The 17279-nt window shown below is 36.1% G+C and overlaps 1 protein-coding gene across 1 annotated transcript in view; it reads right to left on the bottom strand.

The window, feature by feature from the left end:
• Positions 1-236: 236 nt before the first annotated feature.
• Positions 237-17279, bottom strand: part of TBK1 (TANK binding kinase 1) — a 28350-nt gene continuing 11307 nt past the window's right edge. Inside the window, exons 8-21 of the mRNA XM_039570949.1 lie at positions 15917-16096; positions 14208-14404; positions 12987-13045; positions 11760-11851; positions 11245-11346; positions 9175-9253; positions 8195-8316; positions 7991-8067; positions 7605-7644; positions 5217-5318; positions 5035-5131; positions 3871-3977; positions 3491-3562; positions 237-2733 (exon numbers count right to left, since the gene is read on the bottom strand). Coding sequence (XP_039426883.1) covers positions 2682-2733; positions 3491-3562; positions 3871-3977; positions 5035-5131; positions 5217-5318; positions 7605-7644; positions 7991-8067; positions 8195-8316; positions 9175-9253; positions 11245-11346; positions 11760-11851; positions 12987-13045; positions 14208-14404; positions 15917-16096 — 1378 coding nt within the window. The 3' untranslated portion in view covers positions 237-2681. The remainder of the gene's footprint in view (positions 2734-3490; positions 3563-3870; positions 3978-5034; positions 5132-5216; positions 5319-7604; positions 7645-7990; positions 8068-8194; positions 8317-9174; positions 9254-11244; positions 11347-11759; positions 11852-12986; positions 13046-14207; positions 14405-15916; positions 16097-17279) is intronic.

Here is a 17279-nt window from a genome sequence, read left to right as displayed (position 1 = left end):
CACATGTCAACCAAGTAGTTAAAAAAAATCAGAAGAATGAGTGGCTCTACCATATTGCCTATGCTAGTGATTCTGTTGTGCAGGGCACATTTTCTGAACAGCTGGATAATCCAAACTGAGCTGCAATTTGCAACTTCATATTTCAGGCTGTCTATTGTGCTTACAAGGAAATAAAACTCATAAGAATTCTGAAATTAACAGAAAATTAAATTATGAAAAGGAAGAAGTACACACTGTACAATAAGTGGTTGATGATGTATTTAAGCCATTAAGCTGTTCACTCATGCATTTTCACAATTCATATGAAGATAGGTTTGTTCAAGTAACAGATAATTAATATATTCAGCTAAACCCCCCAAACCAGTAAACCAGCTTTAGGAAGAAGAACCATATATTACTTTCTATTACTTATTTTGGCAAATCAATAGCATGACTCATAGCATCAGGACACTTAGTTTGAGCAAAAAGTTGATGGTACCATACACTATGCTTTGACTTGAAAAATTATTTGCTTCATAGTAACATAATAAGATTATGAACTGATTACTTCAAGTTCCTTAGCTACTGCTTTGTTAAAATTGCTTTAGAAAAAGAAATTTTAACATGATTAAGATTACTGATGTATTCAGCAAGACTAAAGCCAGCAATGTTTAAAATGAATCTAAAATGCAACAAAACATTTTCAAACATGTAAAAGAAAGCTGCACATATTTCAACATACAGACTATACTTTTACTACAATTAATTTTCTTTTTCAGATTGCTTCAGTATAAGGAAGTTGGAAATTATATATTCCACCTAGCATTTGATTTCTTTCAAGATTAAGAACTTTGAAACAACAAAGCATTATAATGTTGGAAACAAAATACAGTTTATGCATGGCTAGAGAGCCCAGTTCTTTTAACATTTATTCATGTGATACTCAGTGAGACTGTGGATGTGAATGAACAAATGTACAAGGAGGCATTAAAACATTCCAGTTAGACATGATTCCAGCATTTTAAAACTATTAAGAATGCCAAGAAAAGATGTGTGACAAACTGTTGCACTCCTTTTGCATAGCTAGATTTTTTGGGTGACAAAGACAGAAGCTGCTCACATGAGTGTAAAAATGTTTTAATTCCCTTTTTTGATTCTCACCAAGAACACTGGAAAGCAGGTCTTGGACATCAAGGCAAGTGAATTTCCTTTTCTTTTAAAATGAAACACTAGTTTATAAATTTTTTAAGTTTCTCTCCAAATATTTTCTAAAAAGGAAATGAAAATGTTTTGTGTTCTGACCCAGACAGATAAGCAGGGAGTAAGCATCACAAAACTGCCAGATGCTATCACTGGTCAATATTGTTTGGTTTACACCTAAATGTTCCACCAGTAATTAATTCTAAATATACTTGGTCCAGCTCTTACAGGTGTAATGCAGCAATGAGAAGTGCTATTGGATGCCACTGAACATCCATGGCCAGGTTTCCACAAGGAAAGAACAAGTTCTGTAATATTTGCATGCTTCTCTGAAACAAGTATGTAAATCTGTAGTATCCAAACAAAGGGATGTTTCCAGAGGTTTTGTTTTCCTGTTCTCTTTCTTCTGTGTATTTTGGAGCAGAATGTTTCACTCTGCATCTCTGCAACCCAATAATGTATTTTCTATCCTGGAAGTAGTAACTACTGATGCTGGAAAATAAATATACAGTCTCACTAAATTTTCCATCAAAGTTTGGTACCTCAGTTTTAAGTCACCAATGGGAGTGGTCCCTTTTAAAGATCTAGACTGGTACCTTATTTTCCACTATTCAGTTACTACCGAGGCGTGATGCTATCCAGTCTACTGACTGCCCACAAATTCTTCTCATACCAAATTTTTAACCTTTCTAAAAAATTATACCTGCAAATAAGATTAAGAACAAGCTGTTTGAAGTACCCACTGTTGTTGTGGTGAGCAACAAAATTTCAGGGAAAGTCTGAAAATGCTGTACTCCAAAAAATGAATTTTTACATTCACTCTGACAAGCTGGAGTGCAAAACTTCCATATACTGAGCAGTCAAGTGATTACAGACAACATAGCACCAAATACGGAGAGAACTTAAAAAAATATTGTGAATTTGCTTTCTCAAGTAGAAGTGAACTAACAGTTTGGATGTGAAGGAAAGAGAAATGCATTTCTGTTCTGTCCTATCTGCGCTCTTAGTCCCTACTCACACTCATTTAGAAACATCTCATTTAAAACATTCATCATGTTCTGTGATGATCAGTCATTCAGCTAAACTCCTACATAATAGTGGTTGTTAAAGGAAATCCAAAATACCCTTTATACAAGAGTGTTTTGGAGTACTGCAAGTCCTCTTGTAATGAAGACTAAACTGCATTCTGAAAAAAAGGGGCAATATTCAAAGTAGACAAATGTCAATTTCATCAACAATACTTTTTCCCTTTAGGACTCCTCAGAGATCCTCCAAAGGGCTCAATTCCCTGCCAGAAGTTATTCTATCCTAAAAGTGACCAAGAAAAGATATATATTTCTTTTGTATTTACATATTATACATATTTACATTTTCTTTAATATTACAGTTGTTGAAGGAAAAAAAAAAACCCGGATACAGATTTATTATCTGCCTTTAACTGTCCCAACAGTATTTTTTTCCCATTGAAAAAATTTACAAGTCCTCTTTGGGTCCTCTGGAAGCTAGGTACAGTCCACGTTCCGCAGGCCACCATCCCTGGTCAACGCACCAAATCTAAACCAAAAAACCAGTATATTTTTAGACAGTTGACTAGCTTATGGAATCAATCTTTAATTTACTTATGGGGTTTCCCTTTCCCTTGCCACAAGCCAACAGAGGCATCTATACCTAACTTTTGTATCTGCAAAGAAGATGGAAGAGAGGAAGCTGTGCTGCAAATATGGGACTGGGAGTGGGGAACAAAATAAAACTAATTCAGCTTGAAGCTAAACTCCACTCTACCAGCAATTTACCCTGGAGATGTTTATTTTTATGTATTTTCTCATCATCATAGGAAAAAAATCAACATCAGTCTGTATGTGATAATGACAATACCCTCTCAGGATTTTAAGAAAATCTTAAACTCTTTATTTAAGCTATCTGAAAACTGCAAAATCATTAATTCAGATTGGTGTAATTCCACAGTTGTTAAAAATAACATCTAAAACTGAGGAATTAAAAGACACCACTGCATTGCTGCAACAGTGTTGTGTTTAAATTCAGAATTGATCTGTCTCTGCAACAGGAATTTTTATTAGCTAAACCAAAGTAACATGAAACAAAAACGCCACAAAAATAATTGTGTCAGAATGATTTTACAGCAATGTTCCAAGGTTTTGAATTTTTTTTTTGGTTACGCTTCATTTGAAAGTTCAAAATATGTTTACAATTAAAGACGTTATAGAATTGTTCCCTTAGTTTAAATTCTGGATCTATAGAATGTACCAAATTAAGCCTAGTTTCAGCCCCAAAAGGGAAAATAATTGCTTGCCTTTCCAAAATGTGATTGTTTTCAGCCAGCTCTTTAACAACACCTTCCATTTCCTCCTTTAGTTTCTTCATCCTGTAGTAACCAGAAGCAAAAGAAAGGTTACAGTTTTTATAGGGATAGTTACCTGCTCTGATCACTCACCACCACAGTTTCCAGCAACTTGCCATTACATACAAAATAAGGGACAGGTAAGTTGTTGTTTACAAAGAGACAGATGATAAATTAGTGCTCTCCCCTACTCACTTCTGATTCTGTGCCACCACCATAGCAATGTAAAATTCTTGATCTTAATACAGCAATCACTAAGTCAATTAATTTTTTTAAATTTCCCTGTATAGCAAGAATACAATATTACATCAATCCCATTATGAAATTCTCACCCAAGAGTCATTTCTACTAATGTGTTTGAGCTTGGATAGACTGTATTCATTGTATGTTTCATCCCACTGGAAGCTGCAAACATTTTCTGTGGCAGGGCATCTTGTAACTGTAACAGATAAAAGGAAATTTAAGTTACAATAGAAGTTGTCATGTATATCTTGATGCCCACCTTAAAATCCTTTTTAAAATGCTCCATTGCTGTGATACCACATAAATTCATTACAGTACTAAGGTGGCTGATATGCTCTAAGCTGAGAACATCACAGCAAGTTTTGTATTGACACACCCTATAATTCCCTGGTTTGTTCCATCTTCCTATCTAATACTTTCATAATAAATTCTGGAAAGGAAGAATTATCTATTTGTTATGTCTGTAGATATCCTAGGGCAACTGGATCCTAATCAATGGATTGGTGGTGCTACTAAAATACAAATAACAAGTAAAATGCAGCTGTCCAACATTCCTAAACTGATTTTACACTTAGCAAGGGCTTTTCTTTCATTTATCTTTCCTTTCTAAAAAAATAAGAATTTTACCACATGAAAATGTTCTTATTCTCTCAATCTTGAGGTAATTCTGATAAATTTGCATCCTGTAGAGTCACTGACCAAATCATTAGTTTGACATCCTTAAGTGTGTATCCCATAATCTTGACTATGGAAGTAGCATTTTTGTACTTCCTAAGAGAATTAGGATAATCCTCTAGGTCCTCTGAAAATATTATAGTAACAGTTGCACAGCACATTTCTCAATGAACCCACATCCATTTGCACTGGTTTTTTGGGGGAGGAAAGGGTAACATTACCAAAAAAAAACCCCAATCCACAAACCCCAAAACATCCAAACCCACAAACCCCACCAAAGAAACGTCACCCAAATAAAAAAAAACCCCACCCCAAACCAAACTAACCGCACCAAATTCCAAAATCAAGTCACAATTCGAAAAATCACATTATTAAATTATTCAAGAATTAACACCATTCTGTAGTCCACTCTGACATAGCAATGAAGCTACTGTAGACCACATTCTGTACCCACAAAGCCCTGTATTTTAATACAACTGCATTAATGTAAGATTCACTATAAACAACACTATTGACATGAAAATACGTGGAAATCTTTTATCTATGCAAATGCTTCACATAATTTTGAAGCATTCTACCTCATTTATATAATCCTGGTATTTGGACACCTCTTCTTCAATGCCAAAACACTGGTTGGTGAGAGCCAGTAACTGCTTCCTTGTGTGCAGCATTTTCCTAAAAGAAAAAGAGTTTTAAGAGCTACCCTATATAAAAGTGGTGCAGTGAACATTACCAAATATTAAAGAAATCAATAGCTTGCCTTGTCCAGTCCTCAGCTTTGTCCAAAAATGTATCATACTTGCTGACACATTCATCTTTGAAAAGAGCTATGGCTTTTGTAGCATGCAAATACAGCTTCTGCCTGCAACACAGAAACAACCAAAACAGTGTCACCCTGCTTTTAAAACCCCATTCCTTTAACTTTCTGAAATTTGGAGAAAGGTTTGTGCACTTCAAATCTGTGCAGCCGCCTTCATTCATGCTGTTGAAAGGTGTAAGAACACAACATTCTACAGGAACTGACAATTTATGTCTCAAAAATATTCCCTAGCAGGGAGAAAAAAAATTATTTGAAGCATTTAATTTGTACTTGTATTCATATTTGTATATTAATAAATGGCCAAATGTAGTCTTTGAGTCAGCTGATGTATTTAAGGATTCTAAATAGAAAGGACAAAAGTCCTAATCATTTCATATTTTCCTACTGCAGATACCTGGAACTTCCAGCATATATGAATAATCCTTTGCTGAGTAACATACACGTAAAAAAAAGAACAGGAGTTTTGTGTCAGCCTAATTTTATGACAAGAGGAAAAAGAAACAAGTAGAAAAGGAAAGGAAAACAAAACCCAATTCTTGTTAGTATGGCAGACAGTAGTCCCAGTGTAACAGCATTGCCATTCTATGCATTGCACCAGTAAGTGTAAGGGATACAGGAACACTACAAACACCTACTTCTGGTATTTCATTAAGTCTTGCATGGCAGATATTGGTTAATTAAATTCTAGCTAGAGCGTAGCTGAACGGTCATCAGGAATGCGTACCTATCGTTCAACCAGAAAAAAAAAATTCAAATTGAGTGCTGCTCCCTTATCTGCCTAGAGGTAAATATTACAAAGGCCAGCCTTTGCTGATAATAGCACACAGTCCTTAACAAAAGCCACTGCCATTTCCCTCTGGGCTGAATCAAGTATAAAAAAGATGGACTTAAGATCTCAAACCTGTACAGTCCCAGGGAGATACTTGTGGTAAAAAATATACTGGTATTCAAACCATGAAAATGAAATATATTTATTTGAAGTTTATCATATACAAGGATATGGTTTTAGCAGTAGAAAACCGTCTCCTCTGCTTGGCAGTTATCCAGTTTAGCTTTCACTATGGGAAAATCAAGTGGCATGGTTGTGCCCTCTCCATGACAGCTTTGTACCTGTAATTGTCAGTGAAGCCACACTCATGGTATCAAGAGCAAGACTTTTTAGAAAATTACATAAGTGGTGTCTAAATTCATGCCGCATTCAGCAAAGTCTAGGGAACCACACAACTGACCAGCCACTAGGAGAATAATTTATTCACTTACACATAAGCAGCTAGCATCATTTAAGATAGAAACTTAGAATGGTTTGAGCTGGAAGGCACCATAAAAATCATCTAGTTCCAACCCGCCCTGTCACAGACCACTGCCAGGGATGGGGCAGATGCAACTTCTCTGGGCAACCTGTTCCAGTGTTTCGTGACCTTCACAGAGAAGAACTTCTTCGATGTATCCAACCTAAATTTCCCCTCTTTCAGTTTGAAAGCCATTACTCCTTGTCCTATCACTGCAGTTCCTGATAAAAGAGTCGCTCTCTGGCTTCCTTGTAGGCCCCCCCCTTCAGCTACTGGATGGCTGCTAGGAGGACTCCATGTAACCTTCTCTTCTCCAGCAAAGATACCCTGCCCTGCTTCTGATCACCTGTCCAGAAAGGTGTAGGTTTGCCATTTGATTTGTGTCCTACCTCCCAGTCTCAGAGCATGTCTCAGATACTTCAGGGCAATTTAAATGGCATTAGGCATCTGCATGAGAGGAACTGAATAAATCCTGAGACAAGTACAACAGTATAGAATCAGTGGAGACTATGGGAGTTTAGAGAACCAAGTTACACACAGCTGCTTAATGTGGACACCTTGCATGAGTGACAATTTTAAACAGACATGGAGAATGGCATTAAAATTAATTTCGTGTGCTATATTTCCTGTAAGATTTAATCATTCTAGAATTTCATTCAGCTAGTCCATATTTGACTCATCTGTAGAAAATTATCTCCACCTTAGCCACAAAGGCATTTCAATCCTACTCAGGGCTTTTTCCTCCCTGAAAAAAACCAGGAAAAAAGTGTACTTCCTATAAAACATTTATGCTCAGATAATGAACAGGTATTTTGCATTTAGAAGGCTTATCAGCAAAAAAACTCTACAGTCAGAAAGCACCTCATTCTCATACACTCCTCCCCCTATGTATTTAAGATATTTAAAAGAAATTTTTTACAAAGCAATCCTAAAGAGGTTACGATTTACAATAAAAATCAAGAGAATGGGTCATTGGCAAGAGCACCTGGAGGATCTGAAAGCAATCATGGTAGTTCCAAAAGGTAACTTCAAAACTTACTTGTCAAACTTGTGTATTTGTTCTTCATTATAAGGAAGCCCTAGGATCAGAGCAGATGACAGACATTACCAATCTAATTCTGTTAGCTGTATTTACGCAAAACTCTACTAGGTTTACTCATTTCCTACACACTTTCCTTCTTTTGATAGGTCAAAGTGGTCATATACTTTTTTCCTCCTCTCCAGTCTTGCAATTCAAATTTAATGCTATTAATAGTGGCCTTTCACTCATATGGGCTTTAGCATGGTATCACACTTAGAAGGACCTACAGACAAATGCACTGGGGCTAACTCTCCATACCTACCACTAACACCCTAGTCAAACTAAGACTAAACTGTCCTTTGCATCACATTTTATGTTAAAAGTGAATCACATAAGTTACTTACTTCGTTCTGCTTTGTCTTTTTTGAACTGATAGTAGATGTCTGTGATGGAAGACAGCAGTGCCTGCAACCTTTCTGGACTAGAGTGACAAAAGAAAGAAAATGAGATATTTTATACATAAACTCAAGTACCTATTAATGAGTTTCATGAACTACAACTAAATGCAGAATTCAATACATATTAGAACAGTAAGTACAGTTACTCACTTTCTGTCTTTTGGATGCATGCCTTCCTGATTTGCCCAGGTGTCAGCCAGTAAACCACCAGGAGAAAGTTTGGTTTTGATATCTTGAAGACTAGTTTCTATTATGCCCTGAGAGCTGGAGAGCTACATAAGAGCAAGAAGGTTCAATCTTATCACTGAGTAAAGTGAAAAATTACTTGAGCATTACTTTAGCATGTTAATACTATAAATCCATTTGTTTCACTGATCTCCACTAAAGAAACAGGTCCAATTATCTGCCTAGGCTATGCTAGAAGCAGATAAAGCAAGGTATTATTAAAGAAAGAATCATATTTGACACTGGCATTTCTGTTAGTTAAAATTTCTTTTCTTTCAACAATATCTTTCAACCTTTCATATAACCCTTATTTACTTCTACCCGTACTCTCTTTTGGTTTATTAAGAATTCACTATCCACATAATTCATACCTTCCTTTCTCTACAGTTCATACAACCTTCAAAATAAAAATGCACTAATCATCTTTTGCTTTTAGAATGGAGAACTTTATACCTGCTCCTAGTGTATTAAGTTATTTTCAGTTTTTCCTTACATGTCTGGAAACACGATGCATATTTCAAAACAAATCACTCTGAAGTGTGTTTCTGTATGCAACAAATTAGAAAGCCAAAAAAGTAGTAAATAATTCCTTCAGGAAAGGAAAAAAATGGAAAAGAAAAAAAAGCATAGTAAAATATACTTCAGGGATATAATTCTTGAGTATTTTAGAAAACAGGAATGTATTTTCAGGAACTTATTTTCACTACACTGAGCTAATAGAAAAGTACTTGCTCTGTTTTCAGAAAGATATTCACATTAGTATGGACATTTTAACAACTACTGGCAATTTAGAAATTACATTGAAAATTCAGAGTTGTTATTCACAGAAGCCTGTATTATCATGCATTTGGCTATTTCTGTAGAAACACCATTTTCAATGACGGGTAACTTTGTAAGACACTTACGCGCAAGAGTTTTGTGTGTATCTCTGAAATTTCATCCACTTCTGACGCTTCCAAGTTGATCTGCATCAAATTCTCATATCTGACCAGCAAAAAAAAAGCAGTTAAAAAAGAAAATAAACAAGCAGTGAATACACTCGAAGTATTCCTTGAATTCAGTAACTGCCTCTTTTTGTATATGAAATACAGTCTCTCTCAAGCAACAACCATGAAACTGACAAATTTAAGTGGCCATTAAACAATGGAAACATTTGAGATTTAAAAAAAACATTCCTTGATTTTTTCCTACATTGGAACGGTTAAAATAAATTTTGAAACTTCCATTCCTGAATTCTTTATTCTAGTCTCATTACTTGTACATGACAGATGGTGAAAGGATATTTCCTTTCATCAAGTAATTTTTAAACTTAAAGTAGTCATTAACAGACTAATACTTCAGTGCACCAAAATGCTTTTCTGAGAAAACTTACTGGGTTAAATGCTTACAGGCTGGGATAGTAGGACCATCTGTTCATATTGATAGTTTCCAATGACCATAGCTCAAGTGCCAAATAAATTATTGAGGACAATATTTTTCCTGTTGAGTCTCATGTACATTTTATTTTTAAAAACAACATCACAAACAGCTCAACTGCTTTCAAAAAATACATACTTTGTCAAGTCCAGTGCTTTATTTACCTTTTCAAACAAAGACTTTGCATTGTCATGCTTTGAAGCACAGCCTTGAAAAGGAAGGACAAACAAGAGGACATGTCCTTTAGAAGACTTTTATGGAGTTAGCAAAGTCAAACAAACTGAAAATCCTGCCCCTTTGTAAGAGGCCAGAAGACCATGTGCAAACACACAGAAAATTTCTGTCCAAATGAGAACTACTTCAGTTCACAAATGAACATAATTTTTTTTACAAACTGCTGCTGAGTTACCCTTGAGTGCACCAGAGTCACAAATCAGAACCAACAGTGGTTCCTTCTGAGCTCTGAGTGGCTTTCTTCTGGCAGAATGCAGGAAGAAACTATCTGAACAAAAGACTGAACAAGATCTAGTCCTGCCAACTAGTGCATATGGGCTTGAAGGGGAGTTTGGGTTCCTGCCCTGACCATTTGTAGCCAGGCTGCACAGGCATAATGTTGTCTTGCAAGTTACCAACCTCACATTTCACTGTTGTGGTTTTGTGGTGTTATTGAAGCCAATACAGACACACCTGGCTTTTAAGGTAGGTTTGGTACACACACAGCAAATCTGTCAAACACTTGGGTATCCACAATTACTGCACACAAGGTGTTCAATGAGCACAGGCATAGCAGCTCCAACAGGTTTAAGTCTATTTCTAACTCTACTCTGCAAAGCCAGTGGTTCTACATATGTGAGTTAATCATCTTCTGGGTATCTGCATTTTCAGAGCAGCCTGGTGGCAAGTCTAGAGAATCCTATGACTAAGACGGCACTTGGGGAAGACTGGAAGGAGGTTGAACAGGAAAACTACCACCCATAGGAGAATGCTAAGAGGTGGTATTTAAAGTTCCTATCACACCGCATAAGAATAACACCTTTTTGGGAGGGGGCAAGGGGAGGTGGGTTTGGTTATTTGGGGTTTTTTTTGCAGCTGCTCTATGTTATATTTAAACTTTAAAATTCCTTCCATACAGAAAATGCTGCAGTCTTAAAACCATGTAAGGGGGCAGTATTTAAAGTCATATGCAACCAAACTCAGTGATAAAAGCACTAATGAAAGCAAAGCTATGTTCTTTGGTTCTTTGTCCAAGCTTTACTATAGCTTCTAGAGTCAATAAGAGCAAATGAGCTGAGTCAGAGAAGAAAGGAGAAAAAGAACACACTCAGTTACCACTCATTAGTAATTGCTTGTTCTCTTTAGGTTAAGGAGCAAAATTAACACTCTAATTTGAGTAACACATATGACTAAATCTGCTTAAGTCATTGCCATCAGAAAATCCATGCTGAGTCAAATTAAATTTTTAAATGCAAAACCACTGCAAATAATCATAAATTAAACCACTGTTGTCACTAAAAATTATAATGAAAGATCAGTGCGTCTGGTGTAGCACTTCTACTCACATTTTCTCAGCTTTCTCAATGTTTCTGCTGCAGAAATCCAGCCTGATGACAATCTCTGACTTTTTATGAACCATTTCATTGTAATCATCCTTGATTATTTCACTAAAAAAGTGAAGCATTAGTCTATAAAAAAAGTATTCAATTGCCATCCTACCAGCAATCAGTAACACAATAATATACCTGCAGCATTAACTGCCAGGAGGAATTGCTTTTCAGTTAGAGATGCATTAACATAATCCTCATATAGAAATACCTTGTGCAAGCTGTTTAATTGTATCTGCATGTTACCAGAGGTTAAATTATCGACAGAATTAAATTCACAAACACCTTCATTTTTACTGTTAAAAAAAATTGTTTCCTTAATGACAGAAAAAAAGGACAAAATTCAGCCTGTCATTACTCAAGGATAAACAAAACCTCCCAAGATATCAAGAGATCACAGAACTATGTATTGATAATCAAGGCATATTTCAATTAAAAAAAAAAGCCATCATAAAATGCGATCAGTTGCTTACATTAGCCATCGAATTCCTTTTCGCATCAGCTCCTGGTAAAGTAGCAGAGAACTGGCAACTCTACAGGCATAACATACAATACCTGTCACTGCCTGGAGGAAAAAACCACAACATAAGTACTGATCTGGCATTCACTTAACAATTGCTTCAAGTCAATACAACACAACAAAGAAAGATCAAAAAAAGAAAGAGCAACATGAGGATGGTAGTTTAAAATGCATAACTTGGCCTAAGCTTTAGTCAGGCAACAACCAAACACCCATTATGAAGGCAGAGCTAAACATGGGTTTTCCACTTACGCTGAAGCATCTGTTAGGGATGAAAACAAATCTCACAAACAAAAATGACACAACTTACTATTTCTGTCAAAGTCACAAGTACATTTCATTTATAGTTTAGGAATCAAGCACATACATTACAAAAAACTTGTAAAAACTGACCCATTTTAATTCTAAGGCTAGAAAGTCTCTTCGTTTACCCAATTTCACTTACAAGATTGCTATATTATTTAGAATTGAGAACAAAGTTTCAGATATTATAATTTACCATATTTTAAATAATTAGTATCCACTGATGCCTTTCTGTTTATTAATTTTCAAGATTACTGGTATTTAAAGGGACATACATTTTCAGGACTTCCATGTCTGAATACAAGGCTCTTCAGCAGTCAGTATTTCACATGTATAAACGGTCGTCACAAAGTCAAGCATGGCTGTGCATACGTTCAGTAGTTTTAGAAAAACAACCAAAAGAATGAAACATCCTTTACTTGTCTCCCACAGATTCTGAAAGTTTTTAAGAGGCAAAATAAATTCCACCCTTCTTCAGAGTCCTACAGACTCCTCTCTATGGAGCAAGAGTTATTTTTCTAATGTTAGATTTTGCACCATCAGAAAGTGAAGTTATGAAGCTTCTAACTAACTTCAGGACCACACAGTGTCAGGCTCCTTTTTCCCCCAACACTGAATTATACAGTAACAGAGCACTTTGAATTTAGAAGACTGGACTTTGGGTTTGGTTTTTTTTAAAAAAAAAAAGCCATATTTTGTATGCAAAGTATGGCTTTAATATACTTTTAGATCCCTTGTTAACAAATATATTTCTATCAGAATCCTTATTAGCATATTACAATCATTTTATTAACATTATTAATTTGAAAATGACGTAGCTTTCATTTCAGTATCATTATCCAAGACAAGTATATAATCTAAAATGGTAATTACTCACTTTAGCCATACTGGCATCCCCATCCAAATCGTAACGTTGATGTACTTTAGGAAGTAAAACTGAAACATAAAACAAGTATCTGTATTTTATTATTTTCCAGAAGAGACTTCAAAAGTTCAGATTGTTTTCCCTCCCCACCCTGTACTCTGCTTTTATGCCTTTTAATATCATGTGGTTCTCATGCACACTTTTAAAACCAGCCTTTGTCTTGAGTGTTTAAATAACTTGATATCTTCAGCAAATTGTCCTTCCTTTTCCAGACTCACTTCTGAACATGCTGCACAGCACAGATTTCATGCAGGTCTCTACCAGCAATCTCTCTCCACTGAGAGAGCCAACCGTTTGTCTCTGTTCTTCAGCCCCATGTTTGCCCACACAGGAGACCATCCCCTTTTTATCACATGGCTGCTTATTTTCATTGAGGCTCTTAAGGGCAGGACTTCACTAAAAAGCTTTTCTAAACCTCAGGTAGCCCCTATCAGCCTATCTCCTTTGTTCTCATGCTCACTGGCTCCTTCAGAAAGCTCTGTGACACAATATAAAGGCCCTATTGATCCTTCCACAAACAGCTCACCTACCCACACTCTTCAAGCACGTCTGTGAGAGTGCCTGAGCAGTCAGAATTTAGGACACAGTGACAAAAGCAATACTGACTTCTCACCTGCAGCCATGTCCTCCAGCTCATCATTATTAAAAAAAGGGCTCTAGCATAGATCCCTCTAAAAACCTCTCAATGATAAATGGAAAATCAAAACCTTAATTTCTTTTTTTTCCCCTGTTATAGTAAGACCACTTCTGTTAACTAACCAAAGGCTAACCACATTCATGACAAATAAAAAAAATACATAAAACTTGACTTTCCACTTAGTGAATAATGGAACAAAAGAACCAGCTTTGAATTACTTTCTATAATGTTTCCTTGTACTTGTTTAAAGTGTCATGCTTCAAAAACGCACAGAACTCCATAAGCACCACTACATCTTAGCACACAAATGTTCAGGTTCAAAGGACTTGGAACATTACAAGCACCTACTGTTTCTGTAAAAATGTTCCGGATAATCAGCAGTTTTGAAAAACATTGGACTGCATACTTAGAACTTCAGATATCAACAAAAGAAAATTTCCAACACTAAGACATAACAGACATAAAACAATTACATTAAGTATCCCAAACTATTTTAAAAAGATAGCTGTAAGAAAAGCAAAATTACTTTCATATACCTTCTTCATAGATTAATCCAACAATGGTCACAGCCTCCCTGCTTACTACAAAGATAGGATTCTCCTCAGTTGTTCTGGGGAAGTGCTGTGCCAATCTGCCAGGCTCTAGTATTAAGCGCCGACCTTCATATATCAGTTCTTGATTCTGAGATGGTATTTTTGTCTGTTTGTAGACCAACTCATGAAATATAGCAGCTCTATAACACAAACAATATAATTGGTAGCAGTTAGGCTCACTATGATAGTTCAACAATTCAGATTTTGTATTATTTAAATAAAAATTGCTTTTATTTCTGATTAATTAAGAACTGGGTTTACACATAAAGCACTTGACTTCTAAGTAGAAAAAAAGCAGCATGCTGCCTAAGGCTCCAGGTTGCTGTGTTACAAAAATAAATGCTATTTCCTGCAAAATATCAAACTTCCTTTCTACCTCTGATTTTTCGCAAAAGCACGTCTATCTAAACAAACTTGCTCTGGTCTTAAGGTCAGTAAAAACAGGCAACAACAGATGAGGGGAAGGAAGCATACTTAAGTTTTCTAAGGCATACCCTTTTCTTCAAAGGAGATGGATGGTCTCTCCAAAAGAAAAGTCTGGTGTTTTACATGTCAAAAAATTAAATTCAGCCTGTAGGCTAACAGATAGCCAGATTATTTCCTAAAACAGCAGTGATAAGGAAGAACAAAGACACTGTAATTTTATTTACAGCAATCAATAGATACAAGGATAAGAACTTATAATACCACCACACCTCTCCCCACCACAAAAACCTACCACCACAACAGCAACCAAGAAACCAAGCCAAACGAAACGAGCAAAACCTCCCACAAAGAAGAAAAACTTTCAGTACGCTAACAGGAAGGACCAGTTTGCCTCCTGTGCAGCACTAGTACACTACAGCTTCTTAATACTACAGCTAGTTTATAGATGATCATACATGTAAATAAAAATTTAAAAATAGAAGCAAAATTTCTCTGCAGAAACACTATTTGGGCTGTCTCAAAAGAAAAATGATGGAATAGAAAAGAAAAATTGAAGTGGACAGAAATTTATTTACACATTTGATGAAATAACAGGATGTATCCATGTATTAGAACTAAACACATGCTCTGTATTATCTGTAATACAGCAGAGAAAATATTTGTATACCTTACAGCTTTTAACATTAGCACTTCATGGTCATAAAGTGAACCCCATATAAATCAGGATCCTAAACTGTACAAATTACCACTTCAGAAACCCTATGAGAGTTTTACATCAGAGACAATGTGTGCATTTTGCATGCTTGAGGACAAGATAAGCAAGAGATGAATACAGTGTCCAGAAAACTACTTTGTAAATAAGGAACATATACAAATGGGCGATGAGTTGGCCTCTATTGGGAAAACAGACATATTGTTAACACATCCAGGATTAAGTCTGTGTTCTGACACTAAGTAAGACTAAGTGTAAGATCAGTTGATTTGATCTTCAATGACTTTATATTTATGTTTGGTCAACATGCTTCTAAATGCACTATGACTACGCAGGAGAATTGCGCCCTTTCGCTTCCTCAGATAAACTGCCAAGGAAAGGCTGCTGAATCTGTAACATTTGTAACATTTGTGACATGAGGTCACAGGCTACTGAATTTGTAACTGTGGTGATCTGAGGTCACAGTGCTGTTAGTCTGAACAAGAGCAAAGTAATGAAAATAGAGAACACTTACGTATTATAGTTGTGAATATAAACTTTGTGCAAGGTCATCTGCTGTAATGAAAAGATGTGGATTATTATTCGGTGCAGTACGTCACTCGTCTCTGCAAAAAACTGGTCAAATCCCCAGCATTTTTCCTGGTCTGCTTCAAGAATATTCGCAAGGACAGGTGTGAGCAGTACTTGCAGACCCCTAGAGGACACCAGGAAGAGATGAGACAACTTGGTTCTACTTGGAACATTTTACCTTGCAAACCAATTGCAGTAATTCATTTGACCTATCCAAATGAATTCATACTTCCTCATGAATACACATCTATTTTCCCTTACAAGAATATGTCAGTGCCTTTTTTCCTACAGTGAGCAACAAAATGTTCAATGGCAATGTCCATAGTTTTTCATAAACACACGTACTTTAAATCTTTCATTTTTAGGCTTAACTATCAAGTATTTTTTCTTGGTACTTGAAATATTTCACAGACAGTGCAAAAATTACATAGAATTTAGTAAGTCTACATTGTTGAGCTGAGGCCACCTTCTACCACTGTAGTAGCATTTTACCCAGCTCACCCCCCACACCACAGCGTATCACTCTGAAGCAAGCTACTGCCATTTAGGATTTGCTGGTGGAGATGCAACACTGTTGCTTTCAATCAAAATCAGCTGGGTTAGAAAAGACTCATTATTTAAATTGTCAACACTAAGAATTCATCCTGATTGAGATGGGGCTAAATAAATACTCTGCACATGCAGCTTGAATGCTGCAAAAGAACCCATGCAACTATTGCCTTACAGTTGTTACTGTTCTAGGAGAAAGGTCAGCTTAAATTTCTCACATTTCTACCTTAGGTACCTGAATGGATCTTTATGGATCCCACTCGTGCATTATCATGAACAACTTCTCCAAAATTTTAACATTATGTACACATCAAGCCAGGGTAACAGGTAACGTTATGAAGCAAGCTGCAGCGGCTTGCAAGCACACTGCTGACCCCATTAGAGGTCAGTGGATGCTGTGCTCAAACTCACTTTAGTACTAAACTTATAACACTAAATACTGTTTGAATGCTACTTAAAAATATTACTGTGAAGAGATGTTTAATGAAAAAATCTGCTTCCTTTATAATTTCAAGCACTTCAATTATACGGAATAAGCAGAGGAAACAAATGAGCAGTACTACAAAAACCACATACAAAGCGCAAGTTCTGCCCACTCTGAACTAATGAATGGATATAAACCAGACTTTGAGTCTACACCCCTTAAAGATGTACATATTTGGCTTTCAGAAAAGTTTGCTTCTAGAGTCTCTTCATAGAAGAATTTATTTCCTCCTTTACCATGAAGGATTAGTAACGTTAAAGTACGGAAGAAGTCT

This window comes from Corvus cornix, chromosome 1A (genome assembly GCF_000738735.6).
Source record: "Corvus cornix cornix isolate S_Up_H32 chromosome 1A, ASM73873v5, whole genome shotgun sequence".
Lineage (NCBI taxonomy): Eukaryota > Metazoa > Chordata > Aves > Passeriformes > Corvidae > Corvus > Corvus cornix.
Note: the sequence above shows the minus strand (reverse complement) of the source record. Positions and strands in the feature narration are given on the sequence as shown.